Consider the following 23,423-nt stretch of genomic DNA (forward strand, 5'->3'; position numbering starts at 1 on the left):
ATATCGAGATTCCGCGAGGACAGAAGTAGGGATAGCAGGAGTGGGAGTCAATTGGTCGGGTCACGAAATAGACAGTCACAGAGAGTCCACAAGCGGAACTCAGAAAAGCTGATAGAAGCACTCATTCTAAACTAGCAAGCTCTCTATGTCTGTATGGAGGGCATACTTATCCAGATAGGTGGGATGATAAACATAAAAGACTGGAGAGAAGGGGAGACATTTGGAACGAACAGAGGTAGAGGCGGGGATTCAATCACTGATATACTTCCTGTCTTTCTTTCACTTGGGCAAGATGTTGCTAACGCTTGACTTCACTGTGCGACTACTCTTCTAAAGCTATAAGCAAAGAAAAAAAATGACTCAACAGAAGACATGGCACGGTACTCGGCTTCTTCTGTGCTGGACTTGGATATAGTTTCTTGTTTCTTGCTTTTCCAACAGATCAATGATGAGCCAAAGAAAACACAATAGCCTGTCTCTTGCACGACCACTACCTGAGATTGAGGTCGAAACAAGGGGTCAGATCAACCTGTGGGGACATCTTGCGCTGAACCTCTCTTCCTTCTGATCAATAGTATGGATCCCCCTTAGATGGCTCTCGTTTTTCCTGTTGATGGACCCAAAAGAAGTAATCCTAAAACAGTTATTGCCATCAGATTTGGTTGGCTAAGGAGAAAACATCTTTGGTGGCATACCATTTCTGGACATGGCGGAAGAGGCCATAGAATGCCTTGCCTTGATAGCAAAGAAAAAAGGCAGACCCGATGCGAGGATCGATGGGATGCCATAGCTTTTAGAGAGAGGGGCAGAGGCAAGAAGAAAGGGTTCAATGAACACTGCAGTTCACGTTGCATAGCTTCCAACTAGCTCGGAAAGGCAAGAACCTTACTTTAGAGGTATAGGTTGCAAAGAGAAGTTACACAACAGAAGGTGCTGCGGGATAAGGAGAAGAAGTGCGGGATACAAGTACCAGTGCCATAAAGAAAAGTCACGAAAGCCGAGAGCTATCACGCCTGAACCAGCAACCCCTATGTCTTTTACTTTACAAAACTCTGAAGTTGATGATTTCGCTTTCGATCAATCCGTGCTAAGAGAACAAAACGATAGGGGCTCGGGCTCGTGAACAGTAGTGCTTCTGCAAGAAGGGCAGGTATGTCGATAAGAAGGGATCTAATGTATCAGGTATCCTTAAAAGCACACCAAGGAATCTGTCAATCCAAGTTAAGGTCTCAATCCCAATCCCATGAACCACGGAATGTACGGTCCAGTCTTCCACTTTCATTTAGAAAGACAAGTTTTTCAAAGAAGCATGGCATCCTAAGTGCCAAGAAAGGGATATGTATGGGCGAAACCTATCTAAGCACTGCTGGAAGGGGATCTAATGTCAGGTATCCAAGGAATCAAGGGAATGGTAGGTATGGGATTCCTTCTGTATCTAATGGAAGGGAAGGCGCTTAAGGAAGAAAGGCCTAATGCTAATGGAAGGCTAGGTGAGGTATTATGACCGTTCAGGCGATCAGTAGTCTTCTTATTATGGAAATTCCAGTGACAAGGTGGAAGGCAATATGGATAAGGAAAAGCATTTAAGCCAAAGTGATCAGGGAGGCAGAAGCATCCCGTTCAGAAGGAATCCATTACAACTAAGCCTGTTGGCGGAGAACGATAGGGAACAAGGGCTCGTGTAAGGTAAGGGCGATACATTTCGATACGAAAAAGACCAAGAACCAACTGCGGGAAAGAACTCCAGAAGAAGGGGGACGTAGGAAGAAGAAAGATCGAAAGAATTAGAATGAAGGAAGGAAACTCTATCGACCGGGACCCTGTTCTGGACTTCAAGAATGATATAACTTCTCTTCAAAGTTGGAATCTTAGATTGAAATCCTACAAAGAACCTACATAGGGAAGGGCATCTAAACAAATCAAAAAGAACCTTAAAATGATAGAACTAGAGTCGGGAGACGCATAGATAGGAACGATAGAAGGAAAAAAAGGCCTTGGCTTTAGTACCTATGTACCGTAACCTTTCCCTTTGGGTAGGGAATCCACAGGAAGAAGTAGGAAATCACCCCAGGAATGCCTCTATTTATGCCTGGCCGCAGTAGAAGCCAACTTCGTTCTTTTACCCCTATTCCAGCTCAGAGGAAAGAGGCACTGGGACCAGCCCTATTCTATTTAGGAACAATACCAACCTACTCTATTAGCAGTTAAAAAGCGATTCAATAAAACAAAAAAGATGTTATTTACTAGGATAGGTGGTTCGGAATTCTAGTGATAGTTACCTCAGGCTTTCTTCTTAATTTAATTAATGGTAGGACAAGTCCACCTTTCTCATCCCGATCGGGCTTATCGGACTAACTCGGGTTTATCGGGGCAGCATACCTTCTCAGAGTTAGCGAGGTTCCTTCTACCTACTTTCGTTTCGAGGTTAACGGGACCCTTATTCACTTAGATTGCTAGCGAACTATCGGGATACCTAGATAGTAGAAGAGGACTCACTCCAGTTAGGCCTGGACGAAGGTTTAATCATTCTTTTAGCTCAGCTTGGGGTACGTACAACCTATTAGATTAAACAACAGATTCTCTTCCAAAAGAGGTTGTAGAAAAAGAGCGGTTGGGGAGCAAACCTACAAAGGAAATGCACCAATGAAGGCCTATAAAAGACAGCATAGAGAAAGAAGCGCCGAGTCTCTTACACAATCGTTTCGGTACTCAAATCAGTGGGTAGGGAAAGACCTCCATAGCCAGATACCTAGCTAATAGAAATGGAAGCTCAAAGCAGCACAAAAGAAATATGGCTATAGAATTGACACAGAATTGTCTTCACTGGTTATGAAACCTCTTCCCTGGTCGAATTCAATGATTGAAAAGTTGCCCAAGAAACTAAGCGAGAAGGTGGATCAGCAGCCTCGGAGCAGATCGAAGGCTATCAATTTGATGGCCAGTTTAGTGTAACAACAGAGAGCCTTGAAAGTATCTCACGTGAGGGACCTTAATGTTTCTCAAATCAACTAGCTAGAGGCTCGAGAATGGAGTGACGGAAGAAAAGACCGAAAGAGAGCAGAAGACTAGCCTGAGGAACCAACCGTTGAACTGATTTTCATCCGATTGGAATGGTGGACTTCAACCGGGCTTTGTTTTGTCCATTCGATTGGCTAGTCTGGCTTTCCCCATTTCTCTTAGTTCGTGTGTGGACTGCCCTTCGATTCCCCTAATTCGTAATAGGGGCGGCCCACTAGATAAAGCAAGTGCGTGTATTGGCCTGTCTTCCTCTGAATCGATTTCGTGGTTTGGTATGAAATCCCGCATGAGAGCCAGGAGATGAACCACTGAGTGGGTCTAGTTTGAAAGTAGTAAGGTCACCCCCGTACCAAAGGTGGAGTCTTCGTCCAACCCAACAGGTTAAAGAGTCCTCGCCTAGGTCTAACCAAGTCAGAAGGCCAACCCAAAGACTCAGTTCCAAGGCAAGGTGCAGTGCCACCTAGGTCTTAAAGGTCACAGGAAGGTGTCTGAAGGTCTCAGTTCACCGTCAGGGGGAAGTTCAAAGAAAGGATTCAATCCATTAGTAGGGAAACCCACACTGCTACCTTAGTGAGAAAAATGCTATGTAGCCATGCCATGGAGGCTACAGTATAGTACTCGTAGGAGTACTAAAGGACGAAGACTAAGGCCTTTGTTTTGCTAATTAAACTATACCAAAATAACTACAGACAACAAAAAGATTGACAACCGAACCCGAGCAAGAAAGGACAAGGGAAAAAGTCCTCTTTATCCAATGGAGATCCTTTCTGTTAACATGAGACCCAGCAAGATTGTCCCGATCATAATGGAAAGTGAGATCGCTTTTTGATGGAGCTGGATCAAGAAGGCGGGAAGCTTGCCAGTCAATGACAGATATTGATATTTCTAGGCTCATCGTTTAGTTTAGGCCCCCCTATTCAGTTGTTTTTAGTTTAGTTATCTCTTGTAACTTCTTTTCGAAAAAAAGTCTTGAAATTGATTTAGTTGCGTGCTTTCGTAGTGAAGTTTCTGTTTGATTGAAAAAGACTAATACATGGAGTTGTGAAGTTCTGCTAACTTATTTCATGGGAGAAAGTGGAGTTGTGGAAGATAAAAATCCATGATGTCCTAGTGCTTCATGGGCAACATAAGGCTTTGCTCGGTAGAGACAAGAAGCCAACAACTATGTCCAATGAAGATTGGGAAGAGATGGATATGAAAGCGGTCTCCTCGATTCGCATGTGTTTGGCAGATAATGTTATCTTTAATGTAAGGGGTGAGAAGACGGCATCCGGGTTGTGGGCAAAGCTAGAGAGCTTGTATCAATCCAAGTCTCTACTCAATCGGATTCTTTTGAAGAAGAGATTGTATTCTTTGAAGATGAAAGAAGGCGCCAAGGTTTCCGAGCACTTGAACACTTTTAATGACATCCTTAGCCAACTTGAAAGCATTGGTGTAAAGATGGATGATGAGGATAAAGCGGTGACTTTGCTATGTACATTGCCGGATAGTTATGATAACTTGGTTACAACTTAAAGTTGTTCCAAGGTTGATAAGCTTAGCTTGGATGATGTGGCTAGTGCATTGTTTGCCGATGAATCCCGAAAATGTGCATCATTGTAGGGTTCGGGAGAGGTAGAAACCGAAGCTCTTGTTACAAGAGGGCGTTCTAATGAGTGGGATGGTTAACTTAGAAACAATTCAAGAGGAAAATATAGTCATTGTTCAAAGTCAAGAGGCTGGTATGAGAAAGGTACTTGTTGGAATTGTGGTAAAAAGGGTCACTTGAAGAAGGATTGCCGCTTTAGAAAGGGTAAAAGTTTCAACTCGAGTAAAGAGAATGGGAAAGAGAAGCATGAAGCCGAGACCAAGAGTGAAGCCAATCAAGTGGAAGAGTCAACATCCGGGGTCATTGAAGATGAGGTGTTTGTGGCTAGTAGCAACCCCACTTACCATCAAAATTGGGTTCTTGATACCGCCGCTACTCATCACATATGTCCACATCAATCATGGTTTAGCTCATATGAGTCATGTGAAGGTGGGTATGTCTTGATGAGAAATAATTCCATGAGTCAAATCATGGGTGTTGGTACGGTGCAATTAAGGATGTTTGATGGCATTGTGAGAATACTTGAAAATGTGAGGCATGTTTCGGAATTGAAGAAAAGCTTGATTTCACTTTCGGAGCTTGATTCTCGTGGCTACAAATACACCGGGCAAGGTGGAGTTATTAAAGTCACCAAAGGTATTTTGGTTGTCATGAAAGGTATTCGGGTTGGAAACTTGTATAAATTGCTTGGAAGCACAGTTGTTGATGGTGCACAAATGGTGATAGAACATGATGAATTTCCGGTGCGGTTATGGCATAGAAGATTGGGTCACATAAGTGAAAAAGGTATGGAGATCTTGATGAAAAGGGAACTTATTCCCAAGATGTGCTTTGGTGACAAGGAATTTTTTGAGCATTGTGTATATGGGAAGCATCATAAGCGAAGCTTCAAGGCCGGGAGTTACACTAGTAAAGGCATACTTGACTACATTCACTAGGATTTATGGGGCCCGTCTCGCACTAAATCATGTGGAGGTGCATCATACTTCATATCTTTCATTAATGATTACTCAAGGTATTATTATCGCTTAGCGCTTGTGCTAAGCTATAATAATTCTTGCACTATTGATCTAATCTAATAATGTGCCATTTCCTCTAGCCTAGCAGCTAAGCTAATTCATTTCCTCTTGCTTTTTCAACCAAAAATACGGGGAAAATGAAACAATGGCACGATGAAACTGTCACTTAGGAAAGGAAATTGACTTTCATCCAAAAATCCCGAGAAAACGTGAACTTGTCCGATTTCCTTTTTTTTTTTTTATGAAGGGAAAAGTGACTGCAACAAAAATTCCCGAGAAAATGAAAGATTAGTCAGATCAAAGGGAAGGGAAGAAGAAAGGGAATGAGCTGGTGCTATAGCCGTTGTTCAAGAATGGCTTTTGTTCAATCAGACGCTGTTAGAAAGGTAACTGCTCTCGTAACCGGTGCTTGATAGAGGACTGCTATTGAATCAGCTGTGGGACTTGAAGGATATGGCTGGCTTTCCTTATAACTTTCCCCACTTTCCTCTATGCCTTCTGCTTCGACTTCAAATGAAATGTGATCTATACGCTCTTCGAGATGAGGAAGGATATCTTTTCTTTTGGTGGTATCGTAGAATAAGATCAAAGCTTCTTTTAGGAGTGAGATGTCCCTGTCCTGTAACTATCAATCACTTGAATAATCGAAGAGAGATGGGATCCTAGGGCAGATGAAAGGTATGCCCATTTCATGATCAATTCACCGTTCAATCCTTCTATAAATGGTGATCAGACTTGTTAAGATCTTTTCTATGCTGAGAATCATCTGTGAATCCCCACTTTGATTGACCTTGATCGGTCATTGCTGGAAAATGGGGCCCTAGCCTCGTCGGCCCCCCAATTCTCAACCCCGACCTACACAAGTGGTTTTAGAACCCACATTTTGAAAAGTTCTGTTAGGTTCTTAGTAGCAGTCGATGAAATTTTCTTCTTTTACTTCACATAGCTTTTTGTCTCCTTGATAGCTGGAAGTTCTCCAAAAGTATGAAAAGCTGGAGGACTTTGTACCATGCATTCCAGTGTGGTTGAATTCTGTTCAACAACCCAAGGACTTGGAGCACATCTTTTGTTATTTCCACTGCTTGAAGTGATTGTAACGACCACGAAGAAACGACGAATCCCAACTACGGATATATAAGAGCCAAAACTGTTAAGGGCATTCCATCCAGCGTAAGCATCTGGATAATCTGGAATGCGACATGGCATACCTGAAAGCCCTAAGAAATGCATGGGAAAGAGGGTCGGATTAACCCCGAAAAAGGTGATCCAAAAATGGATTTGACCTAAAGTTTCAGGGTATGTCCGACCAAAGATTTTACCCACCCAATAGTGAAATCCTGCAAATAAATCAAAAACGGCTCCCATAGAGAGTACATAATGGAAATGTGCAACCGCATAATAAGTATCATGTAGAGCAATGTCTAGCCCAGAATTTGCCAGGACTATTCCTGTGAGCCCTCCTATGGTGAACAAAAAGATGGACCCTACAACAAATAACATGGGTGTTTTGTATTGTATCGAACCCCCCCACATGGTAGCGATCCAACTAAAGATTTTGATTCCAGTGGGAACGACTATGATCATGGTAGCTGTGGTGAAGTAGGCACGGGTATCAACGTCTAAGCCCACAGTAAACATATGATGAGCCCAAACAAGAAATCCAAGAACACCTATACTGATCATGGCATAAACCATGCCTAGATACCCGAAGACCAGTTTTCTCAAAAAAGTCGAAACGATATGACTTATGATACTGGATCCAGGCAGAATGGGAATATACACCTCTGGATGACCGAAGAACCAAAAGAGATGCTGGTATAAAATGGGCTCTCCCCCTCCTGCGGGATCAGAAAAGGTTGTATTAAAGTTTCGATTGGTTAATAACATGGTAATTGCCCCTACCAGTACCAGAAGTGATAATAAAAGTGGGAATGTTGTCACTAGAATGGACCACACAAATAGAGGTGATCTATGCATAGTCATTCCAAGTCCACACATGTTGGAGATAGTTGTTATAAAATTGATAGAACCTAAAATGGATGAAACACCAGATAGATGAAGACTGGAAATTGCTGAATCAACTGCTCCTCCGGAATGGCTGGTAATACCATTTAAGGGCGGATAGACCGTCCACCCAGTGCCGCTACCCACTTCTACTAGGGCTGAGCTTAATAGGAGCAAGAGACTTGGTGGCAACAACCAGAATGAAATATTATTTAATCGTGGAAATGCCATGTCAGGTGCACCTATCAAAATCGGAACAGACCAATTACCAGATCCACCTATCATCACCGACATAACCATAAAAAAGATCATTAAAAAAGCGTGAGCCGTTATTAAAACATTATAAAGTTGATGATTCCCGCCAAGAATTTGATCGTCGGGTCGTGCTAATTCCATACGAATCAGTACTGAGAAGCATGTGCCCATCACTCCAGCAATGGCACCGAAGATGAAGTATAGAGTCCCTATATCCTTGTGGTTAGTGGAGAACAGCCATCGGACCGGATTTGTCATAAAATGGAGATTCTTTCGTTTCCTTCCTTATCAGAGGGGGGTCCCCTAGTTAGCGGGGCTTCTTTATTGAAAAAGGGGGAGTGAGAGGGGAAGGAAGAATGGAAAGGGGGTGGGACTAGGACTAAGACCTACAACCACATCTGGTGGGCCCTAGCTAGTGCTGCCCAGTTGGGGTGGGCCATATCTTCCTTCAGAAAAGGCCACGTCGGCGACTCCCACTTCATGCCTTTCAAAGCCTTCTCCGTCGCCTCCCTCTTCGTCGGCACCACTGCCACCGCTGCCGTTTCCGTCCTCCACGTCTCCGGCATCCACAAGGTCCGCTTCTCTCTCTCTCTCTCTCTCTCTCTCTGTGGCATTTTAGGGGCTTTTTAGTCTTTCCAATATCAAGTCAAGGCTGTGAAACAGTGTGGAACAACTTAAGTAAATAATTCATGTACTGTTTATGAGAAAAAAAGAATCATAGGAAACTGCAACATATACCATTTTCATTACGAAAAACTAAGGAGTTTTAGTCGTTGCTTAAACTGTGTGTCTTTTTTTGTAGTTCATCTAACGTGATTGAATATGTTGTCTGCAGATTTACTTTACTACTTGTGTAAGATGGGTCTTAAACAATCTTCAAAATTCATATTATAGAAACCCGTATTAGGATGCTTCGGAGTCCTTAGGTAATTCAATGGTAGGTTTTGTAAAGGGGCAAAACATAGGTACAGTTACTTATGTACGCTACATTAGATTCCTCAAATAAATTCAAACACAAGGCTGTATTGACTAATGAAGCATGACTAGTGTAATGTGTTTTAATTTAATTGGGAAATGTAATGTACTTATGTTTTACCCCCCACAAAACCTTTTTATATCCATTTTGAAATGGGCAGGTTAGATTTTTTTTGCCACATCGTCAGTAATTTAAATTGAACCAAAATGGTGATAATCAATGTTTGTTTAAATGTTGCTGACGTGACGAAATTTAGTTCACTTATTTCAATATGGATGGATAGGATTTCAGAAATTTTATTGTGGAGTTCCCTTAAGAACTCTACTGGATGGATCCATAGAAACACAGCCGGAGAACAAAAGCAAATGAATTTGTCTGTTCATTTGTCAACACTGTTTAATTTGAGTATGTTGATCATTGGATATATTGAAAGAGGAAAAAGAAAAACATTTGATGTGATTTTGGTCTTCTGTTAGTTGCAAAAAGTGTTTATCAATCACAGGTAACTTCTAGGGTTCTAGTCCTATTAGAGGCTTTAGTTAAAAAAGGTTGGCAGTGCTTCCTGGTGGTAACTTGCCCATGCCATGATAAGCATTGAACAAAACAGATATTCTTTCCTCATATTTTCTGGAAATAGAATTTCTTTGTTTAGTGTCTACCTATTGTTTGATATATTTAGTTGTTAACCAGTATCTGGTGATGATGGTAACAGAATGAGTCATCTAATTTGTTATTTGAAGTTGAGTTGAGTTGAGTCCTTTCCCCCAATTTGATTTTTTTTCAAATATGAGTGATTTTAGCTAGGGTGTACTGAGAGCATTAATGCTTGAAAAGTTTTCCAACACATGTGAGCTCTAATTTACCTTTATTGGTTCTGAATTTTGAACCTCCTAACTGGAATTATGCCTTCTTGGCCATATATAAAAACTGAACTATACTTCGTTGGAGTGTCATTACTTGGAAGGGATTGTGTTTCAATTATATCTTTGCTCCATTGCTTTGAGTTAAATTTTGGGTGTAAAAAGATGTTCTCTTTCTTTTGGCAGATGTTAGAGATAATCTTTTAAACTTTTATTTCTTTTTTCTCTTCTCCTTTTCTTCTTCCAACCTCACGGCAGTTAGAGTCAAGTACTTTTACCTCTTTTTTTCACCCTAAATTTCTACTTTTTCTATTCTCATCTCCAAACATATTTCGAACCCTTTATGATGTCACCTAAAATCCTAATTTTTAATTCTATACTAAGCTGATTTTTTTTGGCAGACATTGCTACTATGAGTTCAACAATTTATCAGCTATGATAATTGATCAATAAATCATTGTGCATCTTTTCCACCTCATTATCACTAATTATATAGGGATTCTGAAACTTACTTCACTTGTTGTTTGGCTGTTTGTAATGGATAATAATTTTTCATTTGACAATGTTTGAAGATCTTATTGCTAATCACTAGAAAAGAGTAAAAGGGAGGGGGGACTAACAATAACTCCAATGGAACCTCCTTGTAAGAGCAAGGTAACTTACCAATAAAAAAAAAAATAATAACCAATATTTTATTATTATTATATCCATGTTTACTCCCGCACGTAGTGGGCTTTGAACCCAGTTACAGTTTGAACTAGAGCACATTGGCATAATAATTAATCTCTCACTATACCTAAAAGTGAAGAACTTTTCTCAAGCGATTGTTTGGTTTATTTATTAATTATTGTTTCCTTCCATCCTTTGTGTTTGTGTCAGCTATCAGCTTGTTTCTATGCATGTCTAAAGTTTCTTCTTTTCATTTATGGGATGGAGAGTGGCATTTATAAAAAAATATAAGTGTTTCTATTATCATATATGACCTTTTAAAGGTAGCAAAGTCAACATAATTATCCTTTTGAATCCTTGAAAATGTGCTCAATGTTGCATATCTTATATAGGTGGAAGACCTCCTGGAAGTGGGTGCAAATATAAGAACTGGACTTGGAGTTCGTCCAAGGGCACGAGATGAATAAGTTACTTCTCGTATACATAAATTGGAATATTTTTGTTATTTTTTAGGCACTGAGTTTTATTTCTGAGAATGATTGTAGCTTTGTCTGGCCATCTTCTTTGAAGATCATTGTCTATATTTTTTAATGAAAACAAATTCATTTACAGAGAATGGATATCATGCATGCGTAAAAGCACACTCATGGTTACACTTTTCTATTTCTTTTCAAAGAGAAGCTAGCAGAAGTTTTTTCTATTATTAAGAACTGTCCTTGCTTCTCTCAAACCAGAAGTAACATGTTGTGTGCTCTGTCCATGATGAACAAATGGGTGAGAAATTTCCTGTATGCTTGAGTTTCCTTTTCTTTTTCTTAGATAATCCATGATAAGAAGCTTGCTACCACTGATTACATTGAGTTAATATCTGGATTTAAATTCTATAAGGATTTAGTGTAAAACCATATGGTTACACCCTCCAATAATGTTCGCGTAGGATAAAAAATTAGAGTTAGGTGACAGCGAGAGTAGAAGTATGTTTGGAGGTAAGTACATAAAAAGTAGATGTCGATTTGAATGAATCATCTTTTCTACATAGGTAAATCTTTGCCTACTCGGAAAGAGGATAGCAAGTTACAATCAGCCTTCTAATTCTGTCTGCATAACACGAGTTGGAAAGTTGGGAAGGCCATCAGTGCAGGGTGGGACTCTTTATATAGTTTTGTTGGATATAAAGTAGGGATGGTTTTGGCATGATGCTTGGTGTGGTATTAGTCATTTGGTTCCTTTATTTCTTAAGCTATTCTAGCTAGTTGCAAATAAAGATGCTATGATGTTTGAAATTTGAATATATGGAGGTGATTTATGGTGGGGTGCATTGGAATCCATTTGAGGCCTGTTCAAAATTGGACTAATTTCTTTGTGGTGGTGTTCTCAGCTTGGATCAGTATGGGTATGGAGGACAAGGTGTTTCAGAAACTATATAAAAATGGTTGTTTTTGTGCTCATTTGTATTATGAGGCATTATAAAGGAACTAATACGCTTTGGGAATGTACCAGTGCTCAGAAATGTTGGTTAGAATCAGGGGTGTTGAAAAGCTCTCGTTGGGTCGGCATATGCCTTTCATTGAACTGGTGGGAAAAGTGTTGCAAACACTTCACACACTGGATCCGAAGACATTTTTCGTGGCTATATGGATGTAATAGAAATGCTCAATGGAGAATAGAGACAAATCAGCGGGCACAAGCTCCGTTCCATTGAAATGGAAGCCACCACCGCCTCATCATTTTAAGATGAACATGGCACCGACATCTTTCATTGCAACCAACAGAGTGAGCTTTGGGATTGTTATTATAGACAGCAATGGAGCAGTTATGGTGGCTTGCAGAGACCAGCTTCCTCTCTGGGTGATCAACTATGGATGGCAGCCTACTTATCACTAAAAGCCTTGATGGTTATTGAGTTTGCAAATAGCTCCTTGCACTGCTTAACTCAAAGGAACCTTGCCTATTGGAGATTACAGATTTGGTGGAACCTATTCGATCTTTTTGTTGCATTGATCCTTACTCTAGCATAGTTGAATTCAATTGGGGAATCTAAAATAACTAATTTTGTCAGAGATAAAGAGCGCCTATGAGGGTGATTTTATTTATGTGGACTTGTTCTTTTGGAAAGTTATGATAGAAAATTTTATGAAGTGAGTATGTTGATCCATCGTTGCTTCGAGAAAACACAGTGGTAGCATCCAACTAGTGACCTATTTGACAAGAGTTCTGAACTTGACTTCCCCCAAAATCATAGTTAACCATCAATGTAATAAGGTGAATAATAATTAAATAAACAAACAATATGTTAATTAGAATAGCAAATACGAAAATTTTAGCTAGAATTTTTACTAAGACATTGTTATGAGGCTGATGTTAATGCTCTTGCATAGGTCCTACATCTTCTTCTAACTATGGCAATGGTGCACATTCATTCACATTGGAATTTATCATGTGGTGCTGAATTTAAGTGTCAAGGGTATCTCTCATGAGGCACTTGGTCCTGCTTTGGTGGATTTTGAGCGGATAAGTATCAAAATGCTTTCTGAGTGGAGGATAATAGGTACTTTAATATCTATTTACAAGAACAAGGGAGATTCAAAACTGTACAAATTACTATGAAATTAAACTTCTGAGCCACACTATAAAACTTTGGAAAAAAAAGTGATCGAGTATAGGTTAAGACATGAAACAACAATATCGGAGAATCAATTTAGTTTTATGCCAAAACAAACTACCCGTGAAGCTATTTTCTTATTTAGATGTTTAATGGAAATATACATAGAGGCTTGTAAAAATTTTAATATGGTTTTCATTGATTTAGAGAAAGCAATGATACGATCCTTAAAAGGGTTAAGTGGTGGGTTTTGGAAAAGAAAGGAGTTCATCTGAAGTATATTAAGTTGATTAAGGATATAAATGACGAAGTTGTAATTAGTGTGAGAACAACTGGAAGAATCACAAGTGAATTTCCTATCACTATATGGATGAGCTCACTAAGTCAATTTAATAGGAAGCCCCTTGGTGTATGCCTTTTGCTTATGATATAGTTTTATGGGATAAAATTAGAAGTGAAGTTAATGCCATATTAGAATTTTGGCAAAGCGCTCTAGAATTTAAAGGCTTTCGATAAGACTTGATGGTTAAAAGATACTAAAGAGCGACGAAATCTTAGATCAATAATTCATAAATATAGAAAGATTGATGAGGATTTGAATTATAGGATAAGGACAGGGTGGATGAAATGTAGAAATATCTCAGAAGTTTTGTACAATCGTAGAATACCTATAAAGCTGAAGGGAAATTTTTATAAGACTACTATATGATTAGCTTTGCTTTATGGTTATGAATATTGGACTATTAAGAAGTAATGTATTCATAAAATTTACCTCTGCCCTTGTTGTCTGGCCTTAGCTTATTTGACTTGATTTGTTTGTTATTAGTTTTTACTTCACAATAACAAGTTAGTCAATCTTAGCAATGGCAAGATTTTGACTTATGGCACTCTATCTAAGCGTTGTTCTCTACCCAACTCATAAGATGTGAGTGACACCATAAATTAATCTTTTCTTTGGTAAACAACAATTTCAATGGTCCTTCTTATGACCAATCTATAGCAAGTCTTCGTCTTACAATGAAATTAATGCCAAAACCACACCAAACGGTGGTCTGATGGTAGGAATTCCTCCCGACTTATCACATTGCAAGTTTGACGTTGTAGGTTCAATCAATGGTATGTCTCACCTAGTGTTGGGGTGGTCCAATGCCATGCACAATAGGGTTTAAGTGGGCCAGAAATAAGGAAAACACCTACAAATTCCATTTTCAATAGAATAATAAAAATATATTAAAAATTGCATTAGTGAGGGAGATTCCATTGTACATCTTCATGGTTCTTAATAGTTGAGATGTACATAAAAATCTTATCTATTTGAAAATGAAAGGTTCAGTTATTTAATTTAATTGTGACTTTTTTTTTTTTGAAATATAGTTTGAACTTATGGCGTACACTCCTAATAATTGTTCGTTATCGTCAGATAGTTTTTGCTGTCGGTAGATCACTTATTCTACGAAAAGAGACTACCAAATGAGTTAATTAAAACCCACAATTGTTTTATTTTATTTATTTTTTGATAAGAACTATAACTCACATTTAATTGTGACTTATGTTCACAAAAACAAGATGCCAATCCTAGAAATTGCATAATATTGACGCGTGGCACCTTATCTTATCTCTTTTTTTTTTTTTCTTTTTTTCTTTTTTTTTTAATTGTGTTTAGCTCATAGAATGCACAAATTTATTTTCATGTAAAAGATGAAGCGTTCCTTTCATAGAACTTGATTTATGTTTTGTGAGTGGAGCGTTTCGCTGTTTCCCCTTTGTAGAATTGAGTGAGTATAGTGACACCACAATATAAATCTTTAGTCTTCTATCAAAAGACAATGACATAGGACCTTTGTCATTGTCTTTTTATTTTTATTTTTTTTTTCAACCAAAAAAAAAAATGACAATGGTCCTATAATCGATGACCAAATCAACAGGAAGTCTTCATTTCACATGGTTGCAGTTGCAACTTGCAGGTGTAGCCAATAGCCAGTAGGATCGAGTAAGTTTAGAATCACAACTATTTTCACAATTTTAATATAATTTGTTTATATGATAACTTGTTAGCAGTAAAATTGTGGATCTGCATGAATTTTTTTTTGACTTTTTACAACTCGCCACATATACGAAATGTGGTCAAAATTGTCAAAATCATTATGGTAATAGACTTACTCAAGTAGGAAAAGTCTTTGTTTCTTCACATGTTAGCATTCAATGAAACAAATCGAGACAGAGTGGTGGGAGCAAATTTCATTTGTGAGGGATACTACATGGTACATATAAAAAAGTTTTACATACGTATTTGAAAATGTGATCTACCATTTTAGTTTAGTGCAGAATGGAAATTGTGAAATAATTATATTTAAATAGAAAAAATTAACTAACAAATTGGATTGGAGGAAAGTTCCTCTGGTAGTTTATTTATTTATTTTAGGAATGCTACATGGTAATTGAAAAGACAATCCGCGAGTACTTTTATTTGCATGATATTTTCAATTGATACATGATTTATTTAAATAATACACATGATTAATCTTAAAAATCTTCATTTAAATGGGTTTGAGGGGATTTCTCAAAACCAATTTGAAGTCTATTTAAAAAGGCCAACTAGAGAACCATAAAGGATTCTCTTGAATTGTGGTGCTTGACCAGCCCACCACTCCTCTGATCTCGGCAATTGTAGACTCCGGCCTCCATCCTGAATCCCGATCTGCTCTAAGTATTTTTTTCTCTCCTTCAACTTCAAAACTTAACATTGATTTTGATATGATTTTTCTCTCTCCACTATTACAATGCTATTTGGTATTAGTGTTTAAACAACAGTTTTTAGTGTTTAAATAATAATAACACTTCTGACACATATTTCTATAACACTCAAATATGTATTTTCATAATACTGAAAATTGAACAACAATATTAGAAATCTCTAACCAAAATTTGTGAATTTGTCATATGTGATTGTGGTGTTTTTTTTTTCTTAGGGGGATTGTGAATTAAATTTAAATATGTGGATCTATGTGTTTAGGAGTCTTTGTGTTATTTTTTATTTTTTTTATTTTTTTTTTTTTTTTGCAGCTACTAAATGTCTGAGATAGTGAGAAGTGAGTTGTGAATAAAGTTATAATATAGAGAGAGAGTTTGTAGAGAATATTTGTTGGTAGTAGGGCAATAATAGGAAACAAACGATAGGTCCCCCCAAAAAAAGGTAAAGCTGGAAAAGAAGAAAAGTAGTGCATTATAATTTCTTAGTAGTGGGGTACGTAATAGTGACAATTTGACAGAGATAGAGAGACAAAGACAAAAATACACAATATAAAAAAAAATGTCACACAAATTTAACAAAATTAAATTGTGACTTGCCAACATAGCTAACTCATAATTTTATAACTAATATTTTTAAATTAGATAAATGGAAAATGATTTTTTGACGGACTCTTTGATGTTATACACTAAAAGGGACATAGCTTTAACATTTAATTTGGATTCAATTATAGATGATTTCGAAGATTTAAAAGAGCGTCAAATTCACTTTTTCATAGATAATGTATTAAGAAATAATAGTGTTTTGTGTCTTTTGTCTTTGTTTGTAGATGATTACATCTTAATATATTAAGAAACATTGATTTGTGTTTTGTTAATACTATATGGATGCTTATTTTAGTTTAGTTTTTTTTTTTTTTTTTTCACTTATCGCCAGCCCCCTAGCTTGAAATTCTGGGTCCGTCCCTACTTGAATACACAAAGGAAGAACTTTATTATAAAATCTATCCTATGAAAAGAAAAGAAAAATAGTTGGAATTTCTAATTGATACAAAAATTTCAGTTTTCTTTTGTAAGCTTAGGACCAACTTATAGGTTATACAAACTGGCTTCATAAGTGAAAAAATTCTTAAGAATATATATCCTAAATATACTAACCTTATTTTGACTTAAAACAAATTTCAGTTTTTTTTGTAAGCTTAGGACCAACTTATAGGTTATACAAACTGGCTTCATAAGTGAAAATATTCTTAAGAATATATATCCTAAATATACTAACCTTATTTTGACTTAAAAGAAAAACTAAATACAATTAAAAATGAGTAAACCAAACCCTAAATATCCATAAAGTGTATATAATTATCAAATATTAATAAATAATAAAAAATTTGTATATATTTCTCAAACATTGGTTATTCAATGAATAGGGAACCACACCATAGTCACACCCCATTAATAAGATAGCCATGATTGAATTCTGTAACCAAACTTAGTCCAATTAAGTATGAAAGTTCAAAATTGTTCATTTCATTCTATATTGAACATAATTCAAGTTTATGCTTATCACCAAACTTTAATGTATATTCTCAAATTGAAATAGAGTGCCAACCATAATTGATAATAGATTATAAAATTAGTTTTCAAGATTTGTAAATATCTTACATGTTTTTATTCTTTGTCAAATTAGTTATCTAATATGGCATTTGTAATTTTGTTTTATGTTTTGGGATGTTGATATTGTGTAGAAATGAAACTTGTGTATTTGTTTTACTTATCCTTTGTGCTATTTTGTTTTGGTTAGTAATGTTGGGATTTGTATAATTTTAAAATTATTGAATAAGTATTAATTTGTTTAGCTAAGCTCATTCTTGATATGAATGGTGAATTAAAAGTAATGTATTTTTACATCAAGTAATTTATTGCATGACTTTCCAAATGGCAAACACATATTGTTTTCTTAAATAAAAAGAATTTTATGTGAAAAATACAGGTTAACCCGACCCGACCTAACTTGTAACCTGATTGACCCGACCCATTTTTAACTCTCTTAAAATGACCTTTTTTACCCGCAACTCGATTGACCTGACCCGAACCCAACCCGACCTGCCCATTTGTCACATCTATTAGTTGTGAAGAGAGGCCCAACCCGGCCAGGCCCATCAAATCCAAAATCAAGCTAAGAGTCAATGTGCCTAAGTGCATTTGCCAAGGAGAATATCACTTAATTTGGTGTCTGTTTAGGAATAGCTTATTTAGTTAAAATTGAAAACTTTTTGCTAAAATTACTATAGATAAAAGTAAAAGTTAGCTGAAATAATACAGTGGGATCCATGAATAGTACCAAAAAGTGTAATGAGACTCATGAATAATAGCAAAAATAAGTTGAATAGTAAAATAAGCTGGCAAAAATAATTAATGCTAAACGCACACTTGATCTGCAGTGGTGAATATGTCTAAGGTATTCGGGCGAAGAGCTAGTGCACCTAGGGAAGCATGTATGCAGAACATGTCACCCAATACATAGCACTAATCACAAGGGAATAACCTTAGTAACTACTTCAGAAGGAAGAAACATGGGTCCATATATCGATTATTAGATAACGTTTTAATGTGTCAGAAGGAAGAAACATGGGTCCATTTATCGGATTATCAAATAACGTGCCTAAATAGTAGACCATTGACATATCTCCAATATGATTCTAAAAAGGTAATTGAACTCGTGGCAAAGCAGGGCCCATCCCTATCATTTGGATAAAATAGAAACAACCCCATTGTTTGAGTGGTTCAAAAAAATTATTGAGAGAGATATATACACAAAGAGAAAGAAATAGTGTATTAGAGACAATTTTGGGTCCTCCATTGTTGCATGTGTGTATTAGGAGAAGAATGTTGTTGGGTTTATGCATGTTGTAAGGTTGAATTTATTCAACCATCTAATTGGCTTTATTCCGTGCCAAATTTGCTTGTAATTCAGCATTTAGTAACCCTGTATTTAGGTGGGTTTGATGTAAGGGTAGTGAGTGAGATAGAGTGAAGATTGCTCAAGAGTGTGCAAGAAAACAGAGACTCGCGGCTGGGACTCGCGGGTGACTCGCGGCTGCAAGCCGCCAGACGCAGCACACGTGCCAAGCATGCTGGAAGATGAACAGTCATGCTAGCTGGAGCACTACAGGACACAAAACAGACAACTGGCCATACGGTTATCTCGCGACTGGATCTCGCGACTTAGTCAAGCCGCGAGGTCAAGCCGCGAGCCACCCCTGTTTTGTAAAACCTGACGTTTCACATTCCTCTCCCACTCCAGTATAAATACCCCTTTTACCCACGATTGAAAGAGAGCTTCCAGAGAGAATTTTGAGAGAGAAACCCTAAAGAAAAACCAGATTGTTTCACCCACAATCTATACCTTAGAGTCTCTTCAAATTCCTCAACTCTCTTCCTCTCCATTGTCAAATCCTTGAGAGGCATTATACCAAACCTGGTTCTCACCATCATCATCACTGTGAGACAGTTGTTTGGATTTCTGGGAAGCAGTTAGGAAGGAACCAATCTTCATTGGTTGATGCTACGGTCTAGTAGCGGAATCTGGGAAGCTAGAAAAGAAAAAGGTTCGGCGCAACCTCGTTGGAGCAAGAAGCTTGGAGGGCTTAGGTGCACTGGGTAGATTAGGCTTGGAGGGTCTATTGCTGTCCTTGTATCCCAACTGTATTTTCTAGTGGATTGTTTACCGCTTGGAGGGCGGCGGAGAGATTTTACGCCGAGGGCTTCGGTTTCCTCTTCGATAACACATCGCGTGTTGTCTTTGTGTTTGCATCTTCCTTCCTCTCTATCTTTGCCTTTTTATTATCTGCTGTGGATTTTATTTTGTTATGGCTTAGATAGTTTTTAACCAATTTCATATTATAGCATATGTTAAGTTTCCGCACACTAGTTGTTTGACATATTACTTGAATTGGTTAAGTTGTATTTTGGGGGTCTAAACGTTCAAAGGTGTTTTTACACGTTTTTGAACTTTCAATTGGTATCAGAGCAGGTACACTGCTATTGGTTTCATTACCATTGTGTGATCCTTGACTCCCTTTTGAGATGGATAGGTCTCAATCCCTAAATGCACCTCCATATTTTGATGGTAGTAATTATGCTTTTTGGAAGGTTCGCATGAGAGCTTTTCTGTGTTCTATTGATGAATCCGTTTAGGATGCTGTTGAGATTGGTTGGACCAAACCTGAGGCAGCCAAATCCACATGGGATAAGGCAGCACTTGCTGCATCTAATGCTAACAGTAAAACACTCAATGCTATTTTCTGTGGTGTGTCTCCAGATGAATTTCACAGGATTTCTCATATTACCGTTGCCAAAGAAGCATGGGAGATTTTGGAAACCACCTATGAAGGCACGAAGAAAGTGAAAGACACCAAGTTGCAAATGCTGACCACTCGGTTTGAGGAGCTCAAAATGAGTGAGGATGAGTCTTTTAACTCTTTCTATGGGAAGCTAAATGAGGTGGTGGTCAGTAAGTTCAACTTGGGGGAGAAAACGGAGGACTCAAAGATTGTAAGGAAGATCCTTCGATCATTGCCGGAAAGTTTTCGTGCTAAAGTGACAGCAATTGAAGAGAGCAAGGACCTTGATGACATCAAAGTACAGGAGCTGGTTGGTTCTCTGCAGACTGATGAGATGTCGCTGCCCAATCAACGGAAGAGTAAATCTCTTACTCTAAAGACCATTAATGAGAAGGTGGAAGATCAAGACTCATCAGGAAAAGATGTGGTTGACAAAGATGTTGCTTACCTTGTCAAAAATTTCAGAAAGTTCTTGAAATTCAAAAATAATGGCAAATTTGATGATAAAAGAAAATTCCAAAGTTCTGGAAGGGAGAAAAGGGAATTCAAAAGGAAAGATGGAAAAGAATTCCAACCTACACAAGGTGTCACTTGTTTCGAATGTAACGGGCATGGACACTTTAAGAAGGAATGTCCGAATTATTTGAAATCGAAAGGTAAAGTGTATGCCACGACCTTGAGTGACTCGGATTCGTCTGACTCAGAATCTGAAGAGAGCTGTGATGGAGAGGGGAACTATTCGGCTTTTATGACTATTGCTCATGTTGAGTCTTCAGATGAGTTGAATCTGCTTGTACGAGACCTTGGAGAACATAGTGATGATGAATCACTAGGAATTGTTGAAGAATCAGATGCTGAAGAGGAAGAAAGTACAACAAATCTTCAAGAGAATTATAACTCACTCTTGAAGAAGTCGGGTGAGTACACAAGGGTGGCCAAGGCTGCTGTGAGAAAAATGAAGAAGGCTGAGGAGGACTACAAAAGTCTCCTAATCCGATATAGGGAGGCCAAATGTGAGATAGAAACACTGAATGGTGAGTTGTCCGAAACTTACACAAAAGTAAGATTTCTTGAGAATGAGGTTGTGCAAGCAAATGCTAAAGTAGAGAGGGTCACTACCAAGAAGCTAGATGATGTTATCTTATCTCAAAAGAGCTTTTCAGACAAATCAGGATTGGGATATACCGGAGGAAGTGGTTCATCTGGAAATTTCACTAAAGAAGTGAAGTTTGTAAAGGCCAAAGATCCAGTTGTAGCTGACCCTACTGGTGAGAAGCTCGAGGTGGAGGAGAAGAAGAATGTGGTGAACCAACGGATGCTGAATCCCTGTAATCAATCTGTGGCCAGGTCTGAATCTCGTGCCAAGTCACGCCCACGACCACAAAGAGGTCCTAGAGCAACTTATGTGTGTCATTATTGCAGACTTCAAGGGCATACTCGACCAAATTGCCAAAAGCTGAGAGCAAAGAATAGTGCAACTCCTCAAAGGTCAGGAGGACTTAGAAATGATAGAAGAATTTGGGCTGGTGATCAATCTAGAGATCAGAATGGTGATCCCGGAATGATGAACGTGATGAAGATGATTGGTGCATTCACCAACTGCTTGGAAAGCTTCTCACGAAGGTTTGAAAGCCCTAACTCCCGTACCCAATCCTATATGGAAATCACCCCAAACGCAAGTGACGTGTGGGTGAAAAAGGGTACTCATGCATAAGTATTACAACATGTCCATGCATTAATACTTCCTATGCTTTGTGACAATGTTTGTTTGGTTTGCTTTTTGCTTGCTGTTTTTGATGTTGGTTGTTTGCTTGTCTACTTGTGAATCTTTTTAATTTTGTCTTATCAATCTTTCTGTTTCTTGTGTCAAAAATCCAAAAATCACATAAAAAATTAGAAAATCAAAAAGCTTGATTGACTTTGTTGAGTTTTGTCTCAAAACTTGTTTTGTCTTGTACCTTTGTGCTAATGGCTTTGTGCATTTTCGAGCATTGCTTGTTTTCATGCACTCATATCACTGTGGGAAAAATCTTGAAATCTATGTGATTGTTGTAAATAGATCTTCAAACTTGTCATGAATGATTAGTGAATGGTTATGTTGATCTTGAGACATGCATAGACTTGTGTCTATATATCTTCCCACTCTTTATTTTTGTTTTGCTAAAAAGAGCTCACCAAATGTAAATCTCCAAATGAAAAGAGATATTGAGCTGCAAAAGCCTGTCGCACATTCTAGTATTTGACTAAGAAAAAGGGTAAGCGACCTTATATTAAAGTGAATGTTTATTCAATAAGCCAAAGGCTTGTTCATTAAAGTGAAATGTCAAATATCACTCTCACAATGAGAGGTGATTGTCTCAAAAGATCAAAAAGATCAAATGTTATGATTAAAAGTGGAGTAAAATGTAAAGCTCCAAGTCATGTTATCAAGTTTTGTGGGAGGTCATATATACATATTTCTATAATTGAGATGGGTCACATGATCTAGTGCTAATTGTGTATGCCTTGGTTGAATTGATCATTGAAGCTTCACATTAGACGAAGGACTATCTCATTGTTGATATCCACACACAACACACAAGTTTATGTTCAATAAATGCCATATTCATTTGTGTGATTGTATTTGATGAAATGTGTTTTCACATGCTCAATCTTTGTTAATTCAAGCACAAAAAGATTTTTGAGTGTTTTAAGTGTTTTTGGAAAGTATTTTGTTTGAAAAATCTGAAAATTTCAAAAATCCAGTTTTGCCCTGTTTTGGCGGCTCAGTCGCGGGTATGTCAAGTCGCGAGCCTCAGTCGCATCTTCGCTGGTCATTTTTGGCGACTTGTTCGCGAGTGGAAGGTCCAGTCACGAGGTTCACTCAGAGATTTTCGCGGCTCAGCTCGCGACTCACTCGTGGGTAGACCTTCCAGTCGCGAAAAACACTTAGAAAAATTTTTCAAATTTTTGTTCTTGAGTGCTTTGGCGGCTTGAGCTGGCGACTGTGTGGCGACTTAATCAAGTCGCGAAAAATGCGTGTTTTGCAGAAATAAGAGCAGTTTTTAAAACTTTTTCAGTTTTCCCTCGAATATTTGTGACTGTTCATCTTCTCTCTAAACTATCTCCCTCCCAAACACTCCGTGCTCCCATTTCCAATCTCCATTGTTGCATACTTTCAGCTCAAAATCTTCAAGTCACAGGTATGGGTTTTCAGTTTTGCACTCATGTCTACTTGATTTTGTGTTTTTCCCTTTGATTTTTTCGCATATGTTTGTGATTTAGAAATGGGTTTGTGTTTCGGATATTGCTCTTTATTCATGCTTAGCTTGCGGATGCTGCTGCTAGAATTTGATTTGATC

General features: G+C 38.0%; 1 protein-coding gene across 2 annotated transcripts in view; it reads left to right on the forward strand.

Moving 5' to 3' along the window:
* LOC115983727 overlaps positions 1-11,011 on the forward strand; it is a 43,131-nt gene extending 32,120 nt beyond the window's left edge. Inside the window, exons 1-2 of one of the 2 annotated variants that reach the window (XR_004090170.1) lie at positions 8,289-8,457; positions 10,782-11,011. Coding sequence is in view for 1 of the 2 variants with exons in the window: in XM_031106486.1 (XP_030962346.1) it covers positions 10,782-10,856 (75 nt within the window). In the remaining variant the exon portion in view is untranslated. Of the gene's footprint in view, positions 1-8,288; positions 8,458-10,781 lie in introns of those variants that run through there. The other variant, XM_031106486.1, reaches the window with a different exon arrangement.
* The last annotated feature ends 12,412 nt before the right edge of the window (positions 11,012-23,423 follow it).

This window comes from Quercus lobata, chromosome 4 (genome assembly GCF_001633185.2).
Source record: "Quercus lobata isolate SW786 chromosome 4, ValleyOak3.0 Primary Assembly, whole genome shotgun sequence".
Lineage (NCBI taxonomy): Eukaryota > Viridiplantae > Streptophyta > Magnoliopsida > Fagales > Fagaceae > Quercus > Quercus lobata.